General features: G+C 38.5%; 1 protein-coding gene across 7 annotated transcripts in view; it reads right to left on the reverse strand.

Moving 5' to 3' along the window:
* MAGED1 (MAGE family member D1) overlaps positions 1-27,361 on the reverse strand; it is a 65,136-nt gene that overhangs the window by 14,296 nt on the left and 23,479 nt on the right. For 3 of the 7 annotated variants that reach the window (XM_088028788.1, XM_088028787.1, XM_028095741.2), the window contains exon 2: positions 2,455-2,663. The exons of 2 other annotated variants lie outside the window; for them this stretch is intronic. In XM_088028788.1, coding sequence (XP_087884914.1) covers positions 2,455-2,596 — 142 coding nt within the window. In that variant the 5' untranslated portion in view covers positions 2,597-2,663. Of the gene's footprint in view, positions 1-2,173; positions 2,664-27,361 lie in introns of those variants that run through there. 2 more of the 7 variants (XM_088028791.1, XM_088028790.1) reach the window with 2 other exon arrangements.

Genomic DNA, 27,361 nt, shown 5'->3' on the forward strand with positions numbered 1-27,361 from the left:
TGTATCATTTTTAGTGCTCGGTGGTGATAAAAATCCCATCTGTCCACTATGCCTTCTTTTGACATGACTTCATTGGTTAGGGGGAGGTGCATTTCATTATCATCTTTAGGGATGGAGATCCAGGCTCCCCACGTGGTTTCTGACATTATGGGACTGGGCTATTCCCACTCCCCATTTGCCCTTCCCTGACACTCTGTCCGGAGATTAAAGACCTCATTACAGCCTGGCAAGCATGGAAGTATAGGGTCTCTAGTTGGCTTTTGCTGGTAGGCGTAGGGACGCAGTCTCCCCTCTGGCATTTAGCTAGAGTAGGGCAGTTACTGTCTAAAATTCCCTAGAAGGTGTGCCATCTTATCTCTAACTTTTAAGGTCTTCTCATGTTTGGTTTATATACAATGCCCAGGGATCAATAGGGTAAAGTATATCTACACCATTTACTCCTTCCTGCTGGAAGCAAAACTCCTCAATTCTGATGCTTTTAAAAAATGTACAATGATTGGAATTTCTAATGTACAGTCATACTGTTAAGAAAATAATTTGATCTCTTTTTTACAATATATACAGCAATTATTTTGTTGTTTTAGATGATTTGCTAAACATCAAGAACAATTTTGGGTAATAATCCCAGTAAGTAACATCCTTTTCTTTTTCCTGAAATGATTTTACCATTTCAACATTTAGAATGTTTGTTGCTTTCTTACAAGTAGTTTTAAAAATCATATTTAGTAGTTTCCCTTCCTATTTTATTTATTCATAATATTTCCTCTGCCTTATTCACAGATCTAATCCATCACCTATTCCTGCTGAGTGTACCATAAGTACACCTTAATTGCATTCTATTTTATCATCTTATTGTTAGAAGGGAGCATGAAGAGGGAGAAATGGAGAAAGAAAAACTGAAAAGGGGGGAAGAGGAATAGATGGAAGAAGGAAGAAGAAAGAAGAAAACAGGGATCAGAGAAAGGATGAATGAAAATAGTTGCAAGTAAATGGAATAATTAAGATAAGGAGAAATAAGAGTGGAGAAAGAATATATACTAAGTCGAAACAGAAAAAGCAGTAAGAAAGAGAGTAAGGAAACAACACACAAGGAAGAAGAGATGTAGTATAGAAGAGTATGACGGGGGATGGGAGGAGTCAGAGAGATTAATAAGTAGATGAAAGGAAAATAAAAAAGGAGAAGGAAGAAATGATGAAGAAAGCAGCAGAGAAAATAATAAGGGAGAAAAGAGAAGTGTTTTGAAGTAAGAGGGACAGGGACAAGAAGAAGAAATGATGTGGAATCACACCTCACAAATGGCAGATTTCATTCTGCAGACAGAAGAATGTTGAATGTAAGAAGCTCTTCTTTTTTTTTTCTCCTCAAATACCCAGTTTCCTTTGTATTTGATACCCAAGCAAAGTGCCGGAGGTGATTTCTCACATGATGTCACTCCTGCCTTGAGGTAAGACCATTGTGGTTTTCAACTAGTAAGAACCATGTGCCCCACATTTTGAATAGATAAAAGTTGTCTGCAATACTCATCATTTATCACATACTTTATGCTGCCGGTGGTTGTTCATCAGGTATGGATATTATCTGACAAATTCAGGTATGCAGGATATATAAGTTTTCTTTTTCTCTGCACATCATTTTATAAATTCTATGTCAACTTCCCAATCGATTGAGTGGTTGAAACTCAATCTCCAGCAGTATGGAGTTCTCCTTACCCCCTTCTTTGGGGTTGTGTCTAAGTTATGAGACCTTAGTGTCAAAACATCAGAATGGGTTCTGTTGAGTATCCCATATCCACACTGACACTCATGTGGTATCTGGCTCACCAATGTCTGTCCAAGCAGGTAGCTGTTGACTTGAGCCTCTTTCTTTACTACAAACCCCTCTTGGGGTCTGACTCTCTCTGAGGGTGTCATATACCACTCATATACATGGGAAATATTCTGCAGCTCCTATCATATGATGGGGCCTGTTCATCTCTGTGAGGCTGTCTTTGCCTAATATATTGTTATACTCCCATGATACCCTGAGCTGAGAGAAACTATGTGAGGAGTCCTAAAGCTCAAAATCCCTCTAGACACCACACAACCATTTCTATTTTTGTAGTCTTCATCTCTCCTGGCCTTACCCAGGAAGTGAGGCACAAGGCCACATTGTTAGAGGATCTCACAAACCAACCTGGGGTTTCTTCCCATCCCTGTAATACAGGGCTTAGGTTTCTCCAGAAATCCACAATTTCTACCAAGTCTTTGCTTCTTGTCTGCTTTTCTTCTCAACACAATCAATGTGAAGCTGGAGGTACACCTTGAAAAGAAGTGCTAAAAACAACAGAAGGCTAAACAAACTAAAAATCAATGACTTTTCTTGGACCCGACAGAGAAATGAGGTTTCAGAACAAACCACCATCCTGAAATCTTGAGGAACAGGCAAATCCAGAATCACAAATGAAATATACTTACCTGAAACAGAAGCCACTAAAGCTATAAACTTGCAGGAACACTTAACTGATAATTCTGACAAGTTGCTGGAGGCTGAGTGTGGACTAGAATGAAAGTGAGAAACTCCCGGGAGTGGTAGTCTTGGGGGGAGGCACACTTTCATGGGCTTTACTTCCAGGAATCTCACCAGGTTCTCAGAGTGCAGATCCAAGAAAGACACCCTTGTGGCCCTGGCAGGAAGAGGGGAAGAATCCTTGTGAATATCCTTATGAAATATGCCCAGAGCCTTCTCCACAACAGAGGCATACTCTCCAGGAGGAAAGACTACCAGAGCCTTGTTCCAAAGCCATGGAGGAAGGACATCCTTCTCATTCCAAACTCTCTAGCTTTCCTATCTCATCTAAGGTAGGGGCACAGGGAGGGGACTACACAAGAAGAAACACCTGTAAAGGTCACAGGCTCACTAAAACTCCAACATTTAACTGGAATATTACAAAACACTCCCTTTTCTCTCATACCATACCACCACAGCAACAGGGCTCCAGTATATTAACAATGGGTTATAACTGAATGAACTGCAAGACAGACTCTCTAAGGAAGAGGACTTAAGGAAGCCCAAAGTCAAAAGAGGAAACAAAATCAAGGATGCTAGAAGAATATGGAGCCTCTCACACCTAATACTAAAGGAAACTTTAAACAAAGCCCGCTGTTGGCAAGGTTAACCTGTGTCTTCACACTAGAGACCAGTCTATCTCACTTCCTATTACCTAATTCATCATGTCCAGCTTTCAACAAAAAAATAGAAGGCACACCAAAAAGCAAGAAGAAAGTCTGAAGAGACAAAGGAAGCATAAGACTTAAATATGAAAGAGTGTTGGACTTATCAGACAGGGAATTCAACACACTGTAATTAATACGTTAAAGGATCTAATGAAAAAAGCAAACAACATGCAAGAATCTTAGATATGGGTAAAGTAAGCAAAGTGATGGAAATTCTAAGAAAAAATCAAAAGGAAATGCTAGAAAAAAATCATAACAAATGAAGAATGCCTTTGGTGGACTCATTAGTAGATTGGACACAGCTGAGGAAAGCTGGAAGGTGGATTAAGAGATACTTCCTGAACTGTAAGGTAAATAGGAAAAATAATTTTAAAAAACCAAAATATTTAAGAACTATGAGATAATTTCAAAAGATGCAACATATGCATAACTGGAACACAGAGGGAGAAGAATGAAGCAGAAGAAATATTGCAAATAATAATGGCTAAGAATTTTCCAAAATTAATGAAGACAACAAATCACAGATCCAGGAAGTTCAAAGAACATCAAACAGGTAAATACTAAAAGATTTAACTGAGGCACATAATTTTCAAACTGCAGAAGACCAAAGACAAAGAGAAAATCCTGAAAGAAGCTAGAAGAAAAAAGTATCTTACTTACAATGGAACATGGATAAGAACTACTGAAGGCTTCTCTTCAGAAACCATGCAAGCAGGAAGAGAGTGGAGTGAAATATTTAAAACGTTAAAGAAAAAAACCCACTGACCTACATTTCTATATCTAGCAAAGTATCCTTTAAAAGTGAAGGAGAAATAGTTTCTCAAACAAAAACTGAAGGAATTCATCACCAGCAGATCTATCCTACAAGAAATGTTAAAAGATTTTCTTGGAGCAGGAGGAAAACAATATAGGGCAGAAACTTGGAACTACATAAAGACAGGAACATTGGAGAGGGAATAAATGAAGCTTTCCTTCAAAGAGAAAATCAAAACCGCAATTATAGATATTTTAGGATGCTTTAATCAAAGGAAATTTATGCAAAACATCTCTCCATTATTGCATGCAATACATAAGAGAAACGTTTCAAACATAAACATATATCCAGGATAAAAATAAAAGGATGGAATAAGTTATGGCACACAATAAACAAATGATATATTAATATCAGACATAGTACTCTAAGGTAAAACATTATTTTAGATGAAAAGTTCAATGCATGATATAAATAATATACAAATCATAATTTAACAGATAAGCAAGAAGAAATAATAAAACCAAAATCATAGTGGAGTGAATAATAGAATAATCATATGAAATAATGGGTCCTTCCTGAAACTTCTACATAGACACTATACATTGAGACCCAAACATAAAACATTAGGATGCTTCCTACTGGGTATCTACCCCAAAAATACAAAAACACTAATTCAAAGGGATATATGCAACTCTATGCTTATTGTAGCACTATTTACAGTAGCCAACTTATGGAAGCAGCCCAAGATGAATGGATAAAGATTTGGTGTATATATATACAGTGGAATATTATTCAGCCATAACAAAGAATGAATGGAGCTAGAGAGGATAATGCTAAGCAAAATAAGTCAGAGGAAGGTAATACCATATGAATTCACTCCTATATGCAATTTAAGAAACAAAACCAGTAAGTAAAGGGAAAAAAGAGAGAGAGAAAGACAAACAAACCAAGAAACAGACTCAACTACAGACAGCAAACTGATGGTTACCACAGGGGAGTTGGGTTGGGGGGATGGGTGAAATAGGTGACGAGGATTAAAGAGCACACTTATTATGACGAACACTGAGTAATGTATACAATTGTTGAATTATATTGTACACCTGAAACTAATATTATACTTTATGTTAACTATACTGGAATTAAAAAACTAAAAAATTAAAAAAACATTATGGTGCCTCAAAATGAGCACTACAGAATTCTTAAATCCTTCCATGTTTTTGGATGGAAGCTAACTTGATTTTACCTCCTTTATTTATATCTGTGTAAGAATTTTAAAAGAAATTTAAGTATGCCTACTAGATGCTACGTATTGTGATAAGTGCTGGGGAAACAATGATGAGTAAAAACACGTGTATTACCTCTTTTCAAGGACTACTGGCTCTCAGTCAAATGTAAACAAAACTGAGTCCAGTTAGAACCTGCACAATTTTGAGATACTTTACGGAGCTTTTTGATGCCAATTTGCTGCATGAGAGCAGGCAAAGTGACATCTCAAGATTATATCAAATGATCTTGGCATAAACTTAAATAGGTTACATCTTTCTTCACAATGACCAATTCCCTATTCCCTTCCAATTAATTCCTCACTCCCATCACCACAACAATTAACATTAATAAGGAGAAGGTTATCAGAAGAGGTTATCAGAAGAGACAAGAGGAAGCCTGCAAGCAGAACCTCCACGCAGTTTGAGGGTGTTTGATATCTCATCAGATAATGTTACCATATGGGCTTTTGGTATCTTGTGACTTAGAGACCCTCTGTCATCTGCACTGGAAAATTCACAGGCATACCTGGGATATGATTTGGCTCCATAGGTGTCCTCATGTTCAGCATCAATATAAAACTTAAAAACCACCTAATTTGAGAATCATGAAGCATTAAAAACTATGAAAGATACAGAGCTAGACTTAAGTCACCACATAACTCAGCTTATGGCATTTTCTGATTTCATTTTATGAAACAAGGATGATCTGAAAAACACTGGAAAAATGGTCCCTACCATCTCCAACATTGCACACCCCCCCCACATGCACAATAATATACTGCACCTGAGACTGTTTTTAGAACATAATGTTACATAACAATTATTCTGATATTAAAACATTTTCCAAGATAGTAAAAAGCCTTTGTAAATTTCTTTATAATTATATAATATCCCATTATATAAATGTACCTACTCAACTAATTAACAAAGGTGTTGTTTCCATTCATTTTTGTTCATTAGATTATGATTGTGGTGATTCTTCCCCACAAAGCTCTGTGCCTATCTCCAATTATTTCCTTAGGGTATATTATTAGAAATGGAATTACTAGGTCAAAGGGGTAGGAACTATTTTAAGGCTGTTATTCAATACCCAAATGCTTTCCAGAAAGTTTTATCGACACTAGTAATGTAGAAGAGTTCTCATGTACCCTTGATCATATTCAGTATTTGCTTTAAAAATATCTTTTCTGGTTTGATAGATAAAATATTTAATTGATTTAAATTGTATTTACTTTATGATTAATGAAGGGAAACACACTTCTCAGTGTTTTTTAGTCATTTCTACTTCTATAAGAGTTCTTTAAACATTAAGGATATTAACTTTATTTCTACCATATTTGTCACAAATACATTTTTTTGGCTTGTGGCTTGCCTCTTAATTTTGTTCATGAATTCTTGATATAGGAAACATGCAAACTGTTACTTTCTTTTCCACAGTCATTTCCTCAATTTAAAAAAAAAAATACTAGGGCTGTCCTTAACCATTCAAAAGCCAAGTAAATATTCATTTTTATGGAAAGTAATTCAGAAATGCATACTTAGCACCTAAAACAAGTAATTTACCTATGAAGACTGAAATTATACAAATCTAAATTATTCTGATGTTTAAACAATGACAAAAGCCGATTTCTATTACAGCATGAAGAAAACACAATTTAGTAGGGTATCGAATGTGACTTCTAAAGTTGCCTCAGAATTTTAGTTAAAGCCACATAGCTTAAAAAAAAAAAAAGAAACCAAGTATCTCCCTATTCTAAAGGGAACCACCAAGGAGTTCTGAACATATTCCTACAGGACTTACACAGAATAGCAGACTATTCACCCTACTGATACTTACTCTATTCCTTCTCTGACCAAATGTACTTAGAGACTAGGAAAAATTAGAGAAGAATTCACAGTGTTCTAAGTCTTTGGCTTGGGAAAGAGTGTTTTCCCTCCTTTGTCAAAGCCATGGGAGGAGGGAATCCAAAGAATCACTCACAGAGATTGGGGGAGCGTGCATGGGGTAAGAACAGAAGGAAGTATTTTATCACATTTTGGATATTTAATAGTTTCTCTCCAGACTGAAATTTCTGATGATTACTCGAGTCACCCCTAAAGGCTTTTCTACATTGACTGCATTCCTACGGCTTCTCTTCACCATGTATTCAACTATACTAAATTAACATTTGAACTCTGGTTGAAAGACCCATGATCACTACATTCATAGGGTTTATCTCTACTGATGAATTTTCTGATGTTAACAAAATCTGAAGCCTGGCTAAGGGCTCTTTAACGCTCTTTATACATGTTTTCTCACCATCATAACCTTCTTGGTGACCTGTGATCTCTGAAATTGAAATTGGATAAAGAAAGCTAAGATCCTGTGACCCACACCATGGGCTGCCTGTCCTATGTATGGGTTCATCCTCATGTATGACAGTGTCTGAAATTAGAGCACAATTATTCTAACACTTACTATAGTCTTGGATACAATCCTGTATCTATCCCAAGCCTTAAAAATCTATCCTTTGAAGGGAATTTAATCTGCCTCTTTAACTTGACTTTATACTCAGAAGTTTCTTAAGCTTGAAGTCATGAAGATTTACCCTTGAAATATGTGGTCATATCCCCTGTGATCCAAAAATCTTAGAATATGTTTCTTGTTTTGTTCAGACTCTTCCTTCTCATCTTGATTAACAAAAATTTTAGAAGTGCAACTGTCACTTACATCTGATACTTGGCAGTACTGAGGAAACCAACAAGCTCAAAGGAAAAGAGAGGAGAAAGAGAGAAAAGGAAGAGAAAAAGAAAAAAGGAAAAGGAGAGGATTATCTAACAAGTCTCCACCATATAGCTTCCTAAGAGGCAAGCCAGGGACTGGAATTACCCTCCAACCTGACAAAAACACTAAAAAAAAGGGACAAACATATGAAATCATTGTTTCTAAGACATCAGACATTAGGCAGTGAAAAACAGTGATCCCTGAGAGATGGTGGGGTGGGGGTGGGGAATAAGATGAGCCTTTACAATTTGGAAGTTTCCAGTTCATGGTGCAATGAAGGAGAACGCAGTCAGGGCCCAGAGGATTTCTTTCATTGAGGTGACAGAGATGAGATCAGAAAGAACAAGGTGGCTAGAGTTCAGAGAACAAAATACCAAAAAGTAGAGAGCTGCGCTTGAGAATTCTGAAGAATTTTGAAAGATTGTCATAAGGTATTTAGTAGAATACTGATCAGTTAATACATATAAGTAAATTACCCAAAGCTGGGGAAAGAACCACCTGAAAAGATTAGAGTGCACAAATGTCAAAAACTCAAACAGGTCTGGGGATCATGCCTGTTCCCACCTGTTCCTACCATCCAGAGCAGAAAGACTCATAATTCATGAGGCACGAGGTATTCAGATGGGCCTTGCTTCACTAGTCTGGGATAATTAGCTTTATGCAAAACACTTCTGTGGTCCTGCCTAAAATCTTAAAAGCAAGACTCAAAAAAGATTTAACTGCTTCCAAATAACTGCATCTCATAATAAACGTCAAGAAGATGTATAATAATACAAAAATATCTAGCACCAAAAGGCAAAAAATTTACCAAAATTTCACCAAAAGGTAAAGTTCATAATGCCTAGCATTCAAAAAACAAAGAAAACAAAACAAAACCAGGCATGCGAGGAAGCAGAAAAAAGTGAGGAAAAAAAATCTATCAATCCAAACTGATCCACAACTTACACAGATGTTATATTTAGAAGACAAGCTCATTTAAAAAGTTACTATAATTGGGGCGCCTGGATGGCTCAGTTGATTTAAGCGTCTGACTCTTGATTTCAGTTCAGGTCATGATCTCAGAGTGGTGAGAATGAGCCCCACCTCAGGCTCCAGTGGACTCCACACTGGGCGTGAAGCCTGCTTAAGATACTCTCTTCCCCCTCTGCCCCTCCCTCCACCCCACAAGAGCTCTCTGTCTCTAAAAAAAAGTACTATAACTGTGTTCCTTATGTGCAAAAAGCTGGAAGAAAAGTCATGTTAAGTAGAGAAATGAGACATTTTTAATAAGGTGCAAATCATGTCTAGTAATAAAAACCATAATATTTGAAATGAAAAATTCACTGGATGGAATTAACTAGTAAATAGATTAATGAACTTGAAGATATAACAATAGCAAATATTCTTAAATGAAATAAAAATAAAATACATTTTAAAAATAAATAGACCATAGTTTTGTTCATGCCATTTCCTCTTCTGGGAACACTCTTACTCTTCCTCCATCCCAACCATCCAGCCATCCTTCAACCAATTCTGAATCTGCCTTCTGGTCTCAGTTCAATTGTCACTTCCTCCTTCATTGGCCTTCTAGAGTAGGTCAAACCCTCTTTACATCAATTCACAGAACCATGCACTTAGCTTCTACAACACTTATTACAATGTCAACCTCACAAATATCTGGGTCTGTGATTAATGTCTGTCTTTAATTACAAGACAGTAAGCGCCGTGAGGGCAGAGAAAACATGTCTATTTTTGTTTACCATGATATCTCCAGCATCTCAAACTATGCCAGTCTTATAGTACCCCTGTACGTTGAACCTTACCTGTGTCTGTTACCTCTGGGATTTTGATCTTTTAATTATATCCTCTCTCCCATACCTGCAACCATTCTCCTTCTCTCCTGGCTATATCCTGACATCCCTTCTTTCTTACTGAATAAACCTTGACTTTTATTATAGGTGACAACATTCTTAGCTGTAAACTTACATTTCCCAGACACCCTTGCAGATAGTGGTGGCCATGTGTCAGTTCTGTCCTATGGATGTAAGTGGAAGTTGTTGGGTAAGATTTTTGGGAAAGCTCATATAAAGGAGAGTAATTCTACTGACAAGATATTTTATCCTCTCCTCTTCCTTATCTTCCTACCTGAAAGAGACATGATGGATAAAGTTGTATAAGGCATCCTGCAACCATGAGGCACCTGAAGGATGGGAGCCACATGCTAAAGATCATGAAACAAAAAAAATATACGTATGTGAAGGGCATTGATGAAATCCTGGACTTCATTAGATTTTAGATAAGATAAAGATATCTCCTAATCATTTTAAACAACTCATTTTCAGATTTGTTACATGAAAAATTTCTCTCTCACAGTCTTTAACGGATTATTTCATTCACTCATGACTCCCTCTATGACTTATAATGACTATGATTTATGACTTATGATCTCTACATACTGTCCCAATTCTCCAAACTATCCCACTAGCATGCACACTATCTCTATTACTCCCATTTCTGCACATCTACTGTCCTATCATACACACAATGTCCTATCATACACACAATGTTCATACAGTACCATGACTCTCACTGTCAAATACAACTAGTTCTAATCAACACATACAATTGCCATCACTCAGCCGCACCTATAATCACTCAATCCCTACATTATCAGTGTCTCACCACACCCACTATCACACAGTCCACAACCCCACTATAAAACCTTCATCATCTTCCAAAACTTTCCCACATGCTCATGCCATCTCCCTATTATACACTCACAACCAATACCCATATCACTTCTATTGTCACAAGCATACTTTTCCTGTTCCTCACTGACACCTGAAACTGCATTTTCCCATATGCTTTATTCAACAACCCCACTCAGACACTCATGATATCCACACTCCAAATTATCATAACACTTTTCCACTCCCCCTTAACATACACACTCACCGCATCTATCTGCTCCCCGAGGTAGATACACTTCTCATTTCCCCCAGCCATCACAAACACATACAAACACTAACTCTATCACTTCCACTATGAATCTATCTTCTACCATCATTTAAATTTTCCCCATTCCACTCACTGTCTACATCCTCCTATGACTACTTGAAATACCCATCCACATTTTTACACATAATAATCCCATTGTCTCATCATGTCCTTTACCATTATATCTCCCTCCTCACTCTCTCACACAACCATACCACACAAGCACAATTCTCATCTTCCACAGTATGACATACATCGTGTCTATAACTACCAGTATCACATATGTTCTGATCTTGTCCGATCACTGTCATTCACATTGCCCACCTTCATTTCCAGTGATTTCAGACCATTCTCCCCCATTATTCACACTGTCCCTAATGTTGTAGTTATCACACATACCTTGCTTGTTCATCACTCCCACTATCCCAATGTCACTCAATACTCTCCCCATCTCTGCATCAAACACGTGGCCCAGATCATCCACAATTTTACACATGGTGCCCATCTCCTTAAATCTCATTTTCTTTTCTCCCTTCCCTTCTCCCCACCCATACCTACACACTTTCCCAACATGTGCATACTACATGAACCCAGATAATACAGATAAATTTCTCAGCTGAAGCCTCATTTCAAAGCTCTAGTAAATAGAGAAAGATACGCTCAAAAGATATAATATTTAATGTTCTCACTTGGTAAATAGTTGTGAATGGATTCCTTTTGGTATATTTGCCTTTAAGAAGCATTTCTTCACGTTTTGTTATAGCATTTAGATGAGGTTTTTAATACTTCACTGATGTGTCTTTAATTATGATCTATGCAGTTAAGCTATTTGCACTATAAAGTCTTCCCAAAATATCCTAATAGCTTTTCTTGTTACAGCAAAATTGTGATATTTTTGGTCCTGAAGAGACAGACAGCTTCAAGCAAATGGCAATACTGAATATATCACTAAGCTGTGTTACAAGGAACAGTTAATCTTTACTTCTCATATTTCCATGTGGAAGAACTTCAAGTAGACTAGCACTCCTGCTTTTCTGCCCACAGGAGAATGAATGAGTTATAAGACTAGTATGTTTGAGAGACATATCTGAGTGTGCTTGGCTCACACCCTTGCTCTCTGCTTTTTCTCCCAGGGGTCTGTATGCCTATGGAGAACATGCATTCTGACTAGCTCCTTGCCGTGCAATAAGGGGCCTACTTTTGGCCTGGAGCCTCTCAGTTTTTCAGCATTGCTTATAATTGCCTAGGTAAGTCTGCCTAATTCTGGGGCCCACCATTAGGAAGTTCACACTAAAACCACCTTCTCCAGCCATCTTTATCAGTAATGAAGATGATATTTTGATTTCCATCTATTAGAGTCCTAAATTTGTATTTCAATTGGTTCTGAACCTAGGCAGGGAAGACAAAGTGTTATTTATTGGTCTCTTAAAATTCCCACACAACTGAAATCATGAAAATTCTTTACTAGCTTTATTGTTTTAACACAGAGCAGTTTCTAAGTGAAGTTTGTTTTTGATTAGCACTTAAGACAAACACTTGGCAGCAACTAAGAATAGGTGTAAACATGGAAACTGTATGTCTACCACTCCTAAACTCCCAATTTCTCTGGATTAGGCAGTTCAAAATCTGAAGGAGCAGAGTTACCATTGTAAGGTGCATTCTAAGTTACCATTGTAAGTAGCAATAGGTGCTACTTAATCAGGATGGTGGGGAGCACCAACTGCATCTATCTTCCTTGGCCATACTGTTAAGTCCTAGGAGGGCAAAACCAAAAGAGCTCTGTCATGGGATGTGGTAGCAAAGCTTTATATGAATATTAGAAAGGGGTTTAGCCATTCATCCAGATGTATGGAAGCCTTATTAAAGAAAGATCAATGTGAACCATTTCTTAAAGGGTAAAAAACCTTTTAATAAAAAACTAGAATTTAGTCTAACAGGATGCTCTTGTTAACAAGTTCTCTAAAAATTTAGATCTAACAGTCATTTTAGTTCTCATTCTTTTTGCTAGTTAGCTTCATGCTAGCTTTTGAGCCCTTGCATACAAACTTAAATACTGTGTTTGTCTGCTCTCAATGAAAGAACACCATTTCAGAGTACAATTTGTGTCCAAGGTGACTAGGCCCAAATACTGAAATTTTCAGTTCTACCCTGGGACAATCAGTGTTGTGAAGAAATGCCAACTGTTCTCTGGAAACACAACAGTGTGAGGATTAGAATTCATATGTGACCTCTTTTGCAAAGGAACACTTTTCATACCTACACATAGTTGGTGTTCTAGAGGTACTGACTCAAATGCTCCTTTTCCAATCTACATCGGAGCTAACAAAATGATCATTCATAAAAACAAACATATAGGGGGGTGGGGAGATGGGTTAGCCTGGTGATAGGTATTAAGGAGGGCACGTTCTGCATGGAGCACTGGGTGTTACACGCAAACAATGAATCATGGAACACTACATCAAAAACTAATGATGTAATGTATGGTGATTAACGTAACATAATAAAAAAACAAATAAATGAAAGTGGGCAAGGGAAAAAAAACGAACATATAAACAAAATTATGTTTCAGCAGTAAAAGAGAAATAAAACAAAACTGTTGGATAAGATATGTGACAACCTGACTAAAGAGTACTAAGAACACCTAAGAAAAGTCAAGTATGGCACACACATATCAAACATTTTCTGGAAGTTCAAAGCTTTAAAACGTTCCAATTAAATAATAAAATGAAAAATAATGGGCCACTGTGAGCTATGAGTTACTGGACTAGAAAATGAAATGCAAGATTTATACCAAAGCACTGAAATAATAATCATGATAATTACTATTATTATAAAGTAATAGAGTCCATGAGGGACAAGACACTTAGGGACCTACCATGTGAATACAGGTGGGTGGATAGGGGAGTTAAAGGAGACAAAAAGACATGGGCAAGAGAGGTCACATTAAATAAATGACAGAAGAATATTTCCCTGAGCTAAAGAAAGGGCTCTCTGAATTCCAGACAAGACTGATTTACCTATCCATTCACCCATCCATTTATTAATTTATGCTGCCATACAGTCATTTAATCAATACATTTAATAAGGATCTATTATGTATCTAGCACTTTTCTAGGCGCTTATAAGATATATCAGTGAACAATACAGACAAAATTCCCTGCCTTCATGGAGCTTACATTCTAAGACACACTTAGGCATGCCCTGATCAAATTTTCTGTACTCAAAGAATAAAGAAAGCATCCTACAAGCTTACAGATAGAAAGAAAAAATTACCTACAATAGAAAAAATAAATTAGGGGCGCCTGGGTGGCTCAGTTGGTTAAGCGACTGCCTTCAGCTCAGGTCATGATCCTGGAGTCCCGGGATCCAGTCCCGCATCGGGCTCCCTGCTCAGCAGGTAGTCTGCTTCTCCCTCTGACCCTCCCCCCTCTCATGCTCTCTCTATCTCATTCTCTCTCTCAAATAAATAAAATCTTAAAAAAAAGAAAAAAGAAATTAGACAGACATAGGACTTTCATCAGTAACACCAAACTTCATGATGTCATTCACTAATTTTCCCAGAAACGGCTTTATTAAATTCTCAGGGAAGGTGAAGTCAGTTTTGACCAGAACCTGTTTTCTTGGAAGACTTTAACAAGGGCAATATTACCCATTCTTCATGCAACTAGATTTGTGCTTGCTTTCCAATTTTTTTAAAACTAAACAATATGTTGTTTATAATACCACCTGTAATACATATAGGTGATAAAACTGTAAGAAAACCAAGAGAGGGCGCCTGGGTGGCTCAGTTGGTTAAGCGACCGCCTTCAGCTCAGGTCATGATCCTGGAGTCCTGGGATCGAGTCCCACATTGGGCTCCCTGCTCAGCAGGGAGTCTGCTTCTCCCTCTGACCCTCTTCCCTCTTGTGCTCTCTATCTCTTATTCTCTCTCTCTCAAATAAGTAAATAAAATCTTTAAGAAAAAGAAAAAGAAAACCAAGAGAATTATTAATACAATAGCCAGAATAGTGCTATCTCTAGGTGGAGGCAGACAGGAGTATGACCAGAAAAGGGCACATGGGGAGGGTGGGCACTAAGGTACCACTAATGTTCTATTACTTTTCCTGGCTAGTGGGTTTACTGGTATTACATTATTTATATTATTTTAAATGTAAATAGCAATTCATTTAACAAATAATAAGTGCCTATCATGTATCAGGCATTATTATTATTCAGGCACTAGGGACACAGAAGTAAGAAAGATAAAAATCACTGTCCTTATAGAGCTCTCAAATTATAAAAAGAAATAATAAAAATTTCTAGAAGCCTAAGTACAAGAACATACAAAGTGAAGGAGTGTACCAGTTGTCCAGCACAATAGATGCAATATCCACACATCATCATGAAATTTCAGAGTATCAGTGATAAAGTGGAAATTCTAAAAGTTTCCAGGAATCAGGAGTAGAAATAGTCCATACTGAAGCAGAACAAAAAGCCCTAGGAAGGGGATTTCCAGAAAAAAAATTTTTTTTTGGAAAAATGTGACTTACTTGGGAACATGTGGAAAAAAAAAACAGACATGACAGAGCTGATGGAAAGGATAGGAATATATTAAAATATGGAGGTGAAAAGCAATTATTATCTCTAGAAATGACAAAAATGTATAGAAAAGAGATGTAATCACAACTACTTGTCTCTTCAGTGTACACTGTTCGCACAACCACAATATAAACATTATCATTAACCAAAATATATGCTATAACTATATTAAAAGGATGGAGAAGAAAAGTGGAGAGAGAAAGAGTTTAATCTTTATCTACTGTAAATGGGCAATCAACAGCTAATATCTGAAATAACACAAGAAATAATATATAGGCATATTTTGTTTTATTGTACTTCGCTTTATAGAGCTTCACAGACAGTTGCATTTTTTAAAAGATTTTATTTATTGGGGCGCCTGGGTGGCTCAGTCATTAAGCATCTGCCTTTGGCTCAGGTCATGATCCCAGGGTCCTGGGATCGAGCCCCGCATGGGGCTCCCTGCTCGGCAGGAAGCCTGCTTCTTCCTCTCCCTCGCCCCCTTCTTGTGTTCCTTCTCTCGCTATCTCTCTCTGTCAAATAAATAAATAAAAATTTAAAAAAAGATTTTATTTATTTATTTGGGATAGAGCAAGCGAGAGCGGGCAAGAGAGAGGGAGAGAGAAAGTGGGGAGAGGGGCAGAGGGAGAGGGAGAAGCAGGCTTTCCACTGAGCATGGAGCCCAACGTGGGGCTCCATCCCTGAGATCACGACCTGAGCCAAAGGCAAACACTTAACCTGGTTAACTGAGCCACCCAGGCACCCCAGATAGTTGTTTTTTTTTTTTTTACAAATTGAAGATTTGTGGCAACTCTGCATCGAGCAAATCTATTGGCACCAATTTTCCAACAGCATTTGCTCACTTTGTGTCTCTGTGCTACATTTTGGTAATTCTCACAATATTTCAAATTTTTTTAGTATTATTATATTTGTTATGGTGATCTGTGAGCAGAGATTACAGCTCGCTGAAAGCTCAGATGATATGATGGTCAGCATTTTTTTGCAATAAAGTATTTTTCAATTAAGGTCTGTATGTTTTTTATTTTTTATTTTTTTGTAAAGATTTTATTTATTTGACAGAGAGAGAGCGAGAGAGGGAACACAGCAGGAGGAGTGGGAGAGGGAGGAGCAGGCTTCCAGTGGAGCAGGGAGCCCGACGCGGGGCTCGATCCCAGGACCCTGAGATCATGACCTGAGCCGAAGGCACACGCTTAACGACTGAGCTACCCAGGCGCCCCGTACATTGTTTTTTAGACATAATGTTACTGTACACTTAGTGGACTAGAGTATAGTGTAACATAATTTTTACATGCATTGAGAAACCAAAAAAAAAAATCATTTGACTCACTTTATTATAATATTCCCTGTTTTGCAGTTGTCTGGAACTGAACCCACAGTATCTCCAAGCTATGCCAGTATAGCCATATTATTTAGCATTATTGAGATAAAAACCAAAGAAATAGCCAATATATTTCAAAGCTGGCTACTTCAGGTATTTGAGCCTGGTGGGTAGGAAAAGGTGAAGATAAACACTACTGTTTTTTGTTACTATTTGGTTTTTAAGCCATATATAGGTCTTACTATAATAAATAATATATATTATGCTATTATATGTATAACAAAATACAAAATAAAATGTTTTAGTTATAAAGGGAGCTGTTTAACTATAAAGGAAAGGGATGTGATGAGAACTGGGATCTAGTGAAATATGGCCAAGAGAACAGATCAAAAGAGGTGGGGAACATGTAAATGTAGAAACTGAAGGGCCCCCAATGTTTGCTTTTTATTCTTTTGCAACTCTTTTGTTAAGGGGGTATTCCAAATTGCTCTTAAATTGTAGCAATCAAAGAGGAGTTTTACACTTGAGAAGTGACTGACAGGGGACTTGGTAGCCCCAGTCTTACAGGCAGAGTGGGACTGGGCATTATGGGTCCAAATTAGTCAGGGACCAGAGAGCCTGGAGACTGAAAATAGGAAAGGGGATATTTATTGTGGGAAAGAAACTCAGACCGCCACAAGAGGGCACAACTAGAATGCAATAGTTCCTCTGGTTCCCCTCCTACCTTTCCTGCAGCTCTTTCTCAGCTTGCTTTGCCCTCCCTTAAAAAGATGCCTGTGTTTCTGGGATTCTGCCCTGCTCTCCCACCCTCACCCTTTATTCCCTCACTCCACACACTCCCCTGGAGCAATCTCATTCGTACCTTAAAACCACCACCTCTATGCTTAATGACTTCCAAATCTATCTGTAATCTTACTTGCTTAACGGCAGCTGAATAAATTCCTGACTACCCACTGGATAATTCCTCTTGGACACTCTGAAGGTGCTTGAGACTTTGCATGCTCAAAATTGAACTCATCACGACCCTCCCCACCAAATCTGCTCCTCATTCTAAGTTCTCCAGCTCACGGATGGTTTTTTTTTTTTTTTTTAAGGATTTTATTTATTTGAGAGAGAGCGAACATGGGGGGGAAGGGCAGAGGGAGAAGGAGAAGCAGACTCCCCGATGATCAGGGAGCCCAATACAGGGCTCTATCCCGGAAACCTGGGATCACAAACTGAACTGAAGGCAGACGCTTAACCAACTGAGTCACCCAGGAGCCCCTCATGGAATGGCTTTTACATCTTCTCAACCACCTAAGGCAGAAAGAAAATGGAGGATCGTCCTAGATTCCTTCTTCTCCATTGGCCCTCTACCCCATATCCAGTCAGTGACTGAGTTCTTAATTTCTCACATGTATGTGTATTCTCATTTCCTTCCCATGCCTTAACTCAGGCTTCAACAGCTCTCGTCTAACACCCTCTTCCTGTACCCAGTTCTCTTTTCCAGTCTATCCATTTATTATACTCTCATCAACTGGACAGTTCTAATATGCAAATGTGATCCAATTAATTAACTGATTAAAATCTCCAAATATCTCTCCACTGTTCTTAGTATAGCATTCAAGGCTCTCCCTGATCTAACCACTGTCTCCTTTTCATTACATCCTCTCTCACTCTCTATGTTCCAACTACACTTAGCTTCTTAAACATAGCATAAACATACTGTAAACACAGAGTCATTTCATATGTTGTATCTTTGCTCATACGACCAATGCTTGGAATGACTGGCTCTCCTCTATTCCTCAGCCCCAGCAGTTAACACTGGTAACATCTACACACCTTTCAATATTTAACTTAAGCATTAATTTCTTTCTGGAACCCTCTCCCAGCCACTGAAATTAACTATTTCCTCCTTTGTGTCTCTAATGTACTCTATATGTATTTTTTTATCAAACGTGTAATATTCGGCTGTGTGTATTTGTTTACATGTCTCTTCTACTAATATCAACTCCTTTGGGAGCAGAAAAGCATGTCTTATTCACATTTTTACTCAAAATATCACACTGTGATATCCCCTATCACAGTGCCTGCTATAGAGAAGATGCTTAACAAATGTTTCTGAATGAGTAAGAGTCATCATGAGGATGTAATATACGAGGCCAGTCTGACGCCAATCTCACATCTATGGCAGACGTCAGTAATCAACCCCAATATTGCCCCCCTGCACCTCAGAATCATTCTCAAGACAGCATACTATGAAAACCTATTTCAATCAGTTGGAACTGGCACAAGATATACAATTTATTTCTCTTCCTGTAGCATAGGCTGCCACAATGATGTGCCTCAATAATTATCAGAGTTGATCTAAGAGAATTAACATGGGATTAGGCAGAGTATCTCCTAAACAATCTTTGCAACAGTAGGACTACAGCAATGGCACATATAACAAGGAATGTTGTAGCAAAAATCAGCACTGGGAGGTAAATTCTGTCCATGTGCATCCAGCACTGCCCATTGGAGAGATATCTTGTCATCAGAGAAGACAAAACCCATATATTGGCATTCTGATTTATACTTCAGTTTTGTCAATTCATTCAGAAAATATTCATCTCTAAGGATGAGAAATCTGGTAACAAGCAAAGTGCTACACCTGAGAAACCAGGTAACAGGCCTATCACACTTGGAGAAACAATGGATCAACTTATCTCCTTCATTTCTTCTGCATCCAAACCCCCTGGAAAAGTACAGTGAAAACTAAAAGCCTCTTTCTCAAATGAAAAACAATCTATTGGAGCATTTATTCCAAATCCCAAAATCTCACTCTAATCTCACTCACACCGATCTTTGAGTGCTAGAACAGTGAATATTCCTGTAGCAATTTCAAGTAGCAGTTCCTCTGAATACTGGGTAACAGACAAGCTACCTGTATCTATACCCATCCAAGGAGAAAATCATAGCATATACCCTAGTTTCTCTATTTCTTATGGGCTAGATTCTGTTTATTTTGGCTTGTCTAGTTATAATTCCTAAAATGACCTGGCTCTATTCCTAAAGCTCCCAGCACATCTGTCTATCTTCCATTCCTACTCCGTCTTTTTTAGAATTGGACTGCTCTCCCTTACTTCCCGATGATGAAGCTGTCTTAGCTAATCCCAGAGTCTGTGTTTCTTTATACTACACGAAATTGCCTAAACCATGAGAAGTGGTTAGGATGGACATTTGAGAATAGAATTTTGTTATTAGTGAAATCTTCCAAGATTAGAGGTAATCCCTAATTCAAACAGAGTTACAGGATAAACTCTTTATAACCCTTACTCCATTTTCTGGAGCCCAATGTGGAGTTTCTGGGAGTATCTACCAGATTCCAAAACTGACTTAAGGCTTCCAAAACTCACTGCACTGAAGAGTGAATTCCAATTTCTGGAATGAATTCCTTAAGGATGAATAAAGGCTAACACATCTCTGAAGATTTACACATTGCCATTATAAACCCCTAACAATTAAATTATGTAGGATTCAAATCCTGGCTCTTCCAGTGATAGCTATGTGAGCTTAGAAAAATTCTTCCACCTCCTTTCTTCAGTTTCTTCACATGTAAAACAAGGATAAGAATTCCTATTATCATATGATCATTGTAAGAGTTATATGATTAAACAAACTACATAAAGTTTTTATACTGCTTGGCACATGGTAGGTGTATACTTATATGGAATAAATGTAAAGTATTTTAATCAACTTTTATTATGAATCTTTTTTTTAATTTCTACCATGATCTGATTTTTCTCACAAAGACCTTCCCACATCATTACATTAGTAAGATGCCTGTACTGTCTAATGCTGAGTAAGATTACACTTCAAATTGAAGGCCTTTTCGGGATGCTTGGGTGGCTCAGTCAGTTAAGCATCTGCCTTTGGCTCAGGTCATGATTCCAGCATCCTGGCATCAGAGCCCCACATGGGGCTCTCTGCTCAATGGGGATTCTTCTTCTCTCTCTGCCCCTCCCCTGCTCATGTTCTCATTCTCTCTCTCTCTCAAATAAATAAATAAAATCTTTTTAAAAAAAAATTGAAGGCCTTTCCACATTCATTGCACCTGAAAGATTCTTCTCCACTATGGACCCACTGATGTCAAATAAGACTAAATTCTGCTGAAAGTGTACTCACATTTTTTATAAACATAGAAGATCCTCCCTTTATGAATCACTTGACGATAGATAAAACTTAGCCTCTACAGGTACAGTTTCTCTCCACTATGAATTTACAGATGATAAACAGGGATCTCCTTCCACCTCCATTATAAATTTCTGATGTTCTATAAGGACTGATATCACCAAAATCCCTTTCCCACATTCATTACACACCCTAAGGTTTCTTTGCATTGTCAATTCTTTCATGCTTAGCAAGGTTTGAGCTGGATCTGCAAGCCTTCCCAGAGGCATTGCAAACATAAGAGTTCTTCTCCCCTATGAACTCTCTTACATTTAAAAAAAAAAAAAGTCTGGGGGTGCCTGGGTGGCTCAGTCAGTTAAGCCTCTGCCTTCAACTAAGGTCATGATTCCAGGTTCCTGGGATCGAGCCCTGTATCAGGCTCCCTGCTCAGCAGACAGCCTCTTTCTCTCTCTCCCTCTGCTGCTCCCCCTGCTTGTTCTCTCCTGCTCCTCTTTCTCTCTGTCAAATAAATAAATAAAATCTTTAAAAACAAAAATTTTTAAAAAAGTCTGAGTTTGTCCTGAAGTCTTCCCCATAGTTAATACATTCATAGGGTTTCTCTCTATGCATTTTCATATGATTGAAAAAGCTTGATTACCCATTGCAATTTCTCTCACATTGGGAAAGTCCTCCTATCTTATGAAATCTCTGGTGTTGAAAGAGAATTAAATTCTGCCTGAAGGCCTCTCCATGTTTTCATAGCCATATGAATTAATAAATTCTCAGGTGTGAATCCTCAGATGTCAAATAAGATCAGCATCATGACAAAAATTTCTATATTCCTTACCTTCATAGGGTTTCCCTCTACTATGAGTACTCTGAGGCATCAACCTTGAACATCAGCAAAAGGCTTTTAGACATTAATCATACATGTAGGCCTTCTCCCCATTGGAAATTTTCTAGTGTCTCACAAATTCTAAAACTTTGCAGAGTTATGGTCCTATAAACTATACCTCTGATACCCAATTACTCCATCCCTGGGTGATGGACATTAAGGAAGGCAAGTGATGTAATGAGCACTGGGTATTATATAAGACTGATGAATCACTGAACTCTACCTCTGAAACTAATTATACACTATATGTTAGTGAATTGAATTTAAATAAAAAAATAAATTTAAAAAAATAAACCATACCTCTCTGCTCTTTCTCCTAAAGGTTTTCCTCATACAAAATCATCTAGCTGTGGGGGAAGAGCAAAATGGCGGGGGAGTAGGAGACCCAAATTTCATCTGGTCCCAGGAATTAAGCTAGATAGGGATCATACCACTCTGAACACCTACAAAATCAACAGGAGATCGAAGAGAAGAATAGCAACAACTCTCTGAACAGAAAAACGACCACTTTCTGGAAGGTAGGACGTGCGGAGAAGTGAATCCGAGGCGATATTCGGGAAGATAGACAGCAGGGGAGGGGGCCTCCATCAGCCGCTACCAGCAAGTGATAGAGCCGGGAGCACAAAATCGAAACTTTTAGAAGTCAGCTCCGCGGAGGGACATCGCTACAGTGGCTAAGCGGGGGGGGGGGGGGTGGGGGGTGGGGGGTGGGGTGGGGGTGGGGGGTGGGGTGGGGGTGGGGGGTGGAACCCCCGCTAGGACAGTGTAGTCTCAGGACCCTTGAGGTCACAGAAAGACCGGGGGTGCCTGAGTGCGGCAGAGCTCCCAGGTATTGGAGTGGGGAAGCCGGCTGCAGAGACGGAGCCGAGGACTGGGCTCTCAGCTCGGGGTTGCCATAAGCCGTGATCCGCGGCACAGTCGGGCCACTGCTCCCCCAGCAGGGACCCAACAAGCGGCAGATCCGGGTAGACACCCCTTCCTCCCCCGGGAGGAGCGGCGCGGGAGCGCACTGCAGGGATCTGCTGGGTTTGGACACTCCACTAAGTCGGGCGCCAGAGATACAAACGCTTGGTCACAGGCCGGGTGAGCACGGAGAGCGGCCAGAGACCGGCGGGGATGGGAGTGATTGACTGCTTTTCTCTGGGGGCTCACTGACGAGCCGGGCCCGAGTTCTTGGCTCCTAGGGGCGGAGACTGGGAGGCCACCATTTTCACTCTCGTCCTCCAAAGCTGCACGGAAAGCTTGCAGGGAACAAAAGCTTCTGAGAGCAAACCCAAGCTCCTAACAGCAAACCTGAGCAGATTACTTAGCCTGGCCCCGGCAAGGGCCACAATTCCCCCTCTGGCAAAGACATCTGGGAACCACGGCAACATGCCCCTCCCCCAGAAGATCAGCACAAACAGCCAGCCAAGACCAAGTTTACCGATCAATGAGAAAGGCAGAACTCCAGCGCTAGGGGAACACAGCACATAGAATTCATGGCGTTTTTCCCCCTGATTCTTTAGTCTTTCAAAGTGAATTTTTTAAATTTTCTTTATTTTCTTTTTCTTTGCCCCTTTTTCAACCAACATCTTATCAATCCCTTTTTTAAAAATCTATTTTTATTTTTCATTTTTAGAGTCATATTCTATCCCTTCATAGTAGTTAACCTTATTTTTGGTATATATATATAAGTTGTTCCCTCTTTAAAATTTTGGGATACAGTTTCTTCTAACAGACCAAAACATACCCTAAATCTCTAGTTGTATGGCTTTGTTCTAGTCTCCTGCCTAATCACATTCTCTCCCTTTTCTTTTTTAAATCCTCTTGTTTTCTTTTTCAACCAACTTATTACTTTTATAAAAACTTTTATAATTTTCATCTTTACAATCATATTCCATCCCTTCATCATATTTACCCTTCTTTTTGTGCATATATAAGCTTTTATTCTTTAAAATTTTGGGAGGCACTTTCTTCTAACAGACCAAAATACGCCCAAAATCTACTGTGTGGCACTGAAATATGCACCACCCTGACCATATTTGATCATATTCTGTTTGTTTTCTTTTTCTTTTTTTTTCCTTTTTTCTTTCTTTCCCTTTCTTTTCCCCTGGTTTCGAGTCTCTTCTGATTTGTTTAGTGTATATTTTTCTGGGGTCGTTCTTACCCTGTTAGCATTTTGTTCTCTTATTCATCTATTCTCCTCTGGACAAAATGACAAGACGGAAACACTCACCTCAAAAAAAAAAGAACACGAGGCAGTACCGAATGCCAGGGACTTAATCAATACAGACATTAGTAAGATATCAGAACAATAGTTCAGAATGACGATTATAAAGATACTAGCTGGGCTTGAAAAAAGCATGAAGACACTGGAGAAACCCTTTCTGAAGAAATAAAAGAACTAAAATCTAAGTCGAAATCAAAAAGGCTATTAATGAGGTGCAATAAAAAATGGAGACTCTAACTGCTAGGATAAATGAGGCAGAAGAGAGAATTAGTAATATAAAAGACCAAATGATGGAGAATAAAGAAGCTGAGAAAAAGAGAGATAAACAACTACTGGATCATGTGGGCAGAATTCGAGAGATAAGTGATACCATGAGACAAAACAATATTAGAATAATTGGGATCCCAGAAGAAGAAGAAGAGAGAGAAGGGCAGAAGGTATATTGGAGCAAATTATAGCAGAGAACTTCCCTAATTTGGGGAAGGAAACAGGCATCAGAATCCAGGAGGCACAGAGAACACCCCTCAAAGTCAATAAAATAGGTCAAAACCCCAACATCTAATAGTAAAACTTATGAGTCTCAGAGACAAAGAGAAAATCCTGAAAGCAGCTCGGGACAAGAGATCTGTAACCTACAATGGTAGAAACATTAGATTGGCAACAGACCTATCCACAGAGACCTGGCAGGCCAGAAAGGACTGGCATGATATATTCAGAGCATGAAATGAGAAAAATATGCAGCCAAGAACACTATATCCAGCTAGGCTGTCATCGAAAATAGAAGGAAAGAGCAAAAGCTTCCAAGACAAACAAAAACGAAAGGAATTTGCAAACATGAAACCAGCCCTACAAGAAATATTGAAAGGGGTCCTCTAAGCAAAGAGAGAGCCTAAAAGTAACACAGACCAGAAAGGAACACAGACAATATACAGTAACAGTCACCTTACAGGCAATACAATGGCACTAAATTCATACTTTCAATAGTTACCCTGAATGTAAATGGGCTAAATGCCCCAATCAAAAAGACACAGGCTATCAGATAGGATAAAAAAACAAGACCCATCGACATGCTGTCTGCAAGAGACTCATTTTAGACCCCAAGACACCTCCAGATTGAAAGTAATGGGGAGGAAAACCATTTGCCATGCTAATGGACACCAAAAGAAAGCTGGGGTGGCAAACCTTACATCAGACAAATTAGATATTAAACCGAAGACTATAATAAGAGATGAGGAAGGACACTACATCATATTTAAAGGGTCTATCCAACAAGAAGATCTAACAATTGTAAATATCTATGCCCCTAACATGGGAACAGCCAATTACATAAGCCAGTTAATAACAAAAACAAAGAAACACATCGACAACAATACAATAATAGTAGGGGACGTTAACACCCCCCCTCACTGAAATGGACAGATCATCTGAGCAAACGATCAACAAGGAAATAAAGGCTTCAAATGACACACTGGACCAAATGGACTTCACAGTCTATTCAGAACATTCTATCCCAAAGCAACAGAATACACATTCTTCTCTAGTGCCCATGGAACATTCTCCAGAATAGATCACATCCTAGGTCACAAATCAGGTCTCAACTGGTACCAAAACACTGGGATCATTCCCTGCATATTTTGAGACCACAATGCTTGAAACTAGAACACAATCGTAAGAGGAAAGTCGGAAAGAACTCAAATACATGGAGGCTAAAGAGCATCCTACTAAAGAATGAATGGGTCAACCAGGAAATTAAAGAAGAATTAAAAAAACATGGAAACAAATGAAAATGAAAACACAACTGTTCAAAATCTTTGGGATGCAGCAAAGGCGATCCTAAGAGGAAAGTATATTGCAATACAAGCCTTTCTCAAGAAACAAGAAAGGTCTCAAATACACAACCTAACCCTACACCTAAAGGAGCTGGAGAAAGAACACCAAATAAAAGCCTAAACCCAGCAGGAGAAGAGAAATAATAAAGATCAGAGCAGAAATCAATGAAACGGAAACCAAAAGAACAGTAGAACAGATCAACGAAACTAGGAGCTGGTTCTTTGAAAGAATTAATAAGATGGATAAAGCCCTGGCCAGACTTATCAAAACGAAAAGAGAAATGACTCAAGTAAATAAAACCATTAATGAAAGAGGAGAGATCACAACCAACACCAAAGAAATACAATTATAAGAACATATTATGAGCAACTATATGACAGCAAATTAGATAATCTAGAAGAAATGGATGCATTCCTAAAGATGTATAAACTACCAAAACTGAACCAGGAAGAAACAGAAAACCTGAACAGACCTATAACCACTAAGGAAATTGAAGCAGTAATCAAAAATCTCCCAAAAAACAAGAGTCCAGGGCCAGATGGCTTCCCCGGGAATTCTACCAAAGATTTAAAGAAGACTTAAGAGCTATTCTTCTGAAACTGTTCCAAAAAATAGAAATGGAAGGAAAACTTCCAAACTCGTTTTATGAGGCCACCATTACCTTGATTCCCCAAACCAGACAAAGACCCCATCAAAAAGGAGAATTACAGACCAATATCCCTGATGAACATGGATGCAAAAATTCTCACCAAAATACTAGCCAATAAGATCCTACATTACCTTAAAAGGATTATTCACCATGACCAAGTAGGATTTATCCCTGGGCTGCAAGGTTGGTTCAACATCTACAAATCAATCAATGTGATACAATACATTAATAAAAGAAAGAACAAGAACCATATGATCCTCTCAATAGACGCAGAAAAAGCATTTGACAAAGTACAGCATCCTTTCTTGATCAAAACTCTTCAGAGTATAGGGATAGAGGGTACATATGTCAGTATCATAAAAGCCATCTATGAAAAACCCACCGCGAATATCATTCTCAATGGGGAAAAACAGAGCTTTCCCCCTAAGGTCAGCAACATAGCAGGGATGTCCACTATCACCACTGCTATTCAACATAGTATTAGAAGTCCTAGCCACAGCAATCAGACAACAAAAAGAAATAAAAGGCATCCGAATCAGGAAAGAAGAAGTCAAACTCTCACTGTTTGCAGATGATATGATACTTTATGTGGAAAACCCAAAAGACTCCACCCCAAAACTGCTAGAACTCATACAGGAATTCAGTAAAGTGGCAGGATACAAAATCAATGCACAGAAATCAGTGGCATTCCTATACACCAACAACAAGACAGAAGAAAGAGAAATTAAGGAGTCGATCCCATTTACAATTGCACCCAAAACCATAAGATATCTAGGAAT

Source organism: Eumetopias jubatus, unplaced genomic scaffold (assembly GCF_037043125.1).
Source record: "Eumetopias jubatus isolate StellerSeaLion01/CBP00866 unplaced genomic scaffold, mEumJub1_p1.0 scaffold_11, whole genome shotgun sequence".
Taxonomy (NCBI): Eukaryota; Metazoa; Chordata; class Mammalia; order Carnivora; family Otariidae; genus Eumetopias; species Eumetopias jubatus.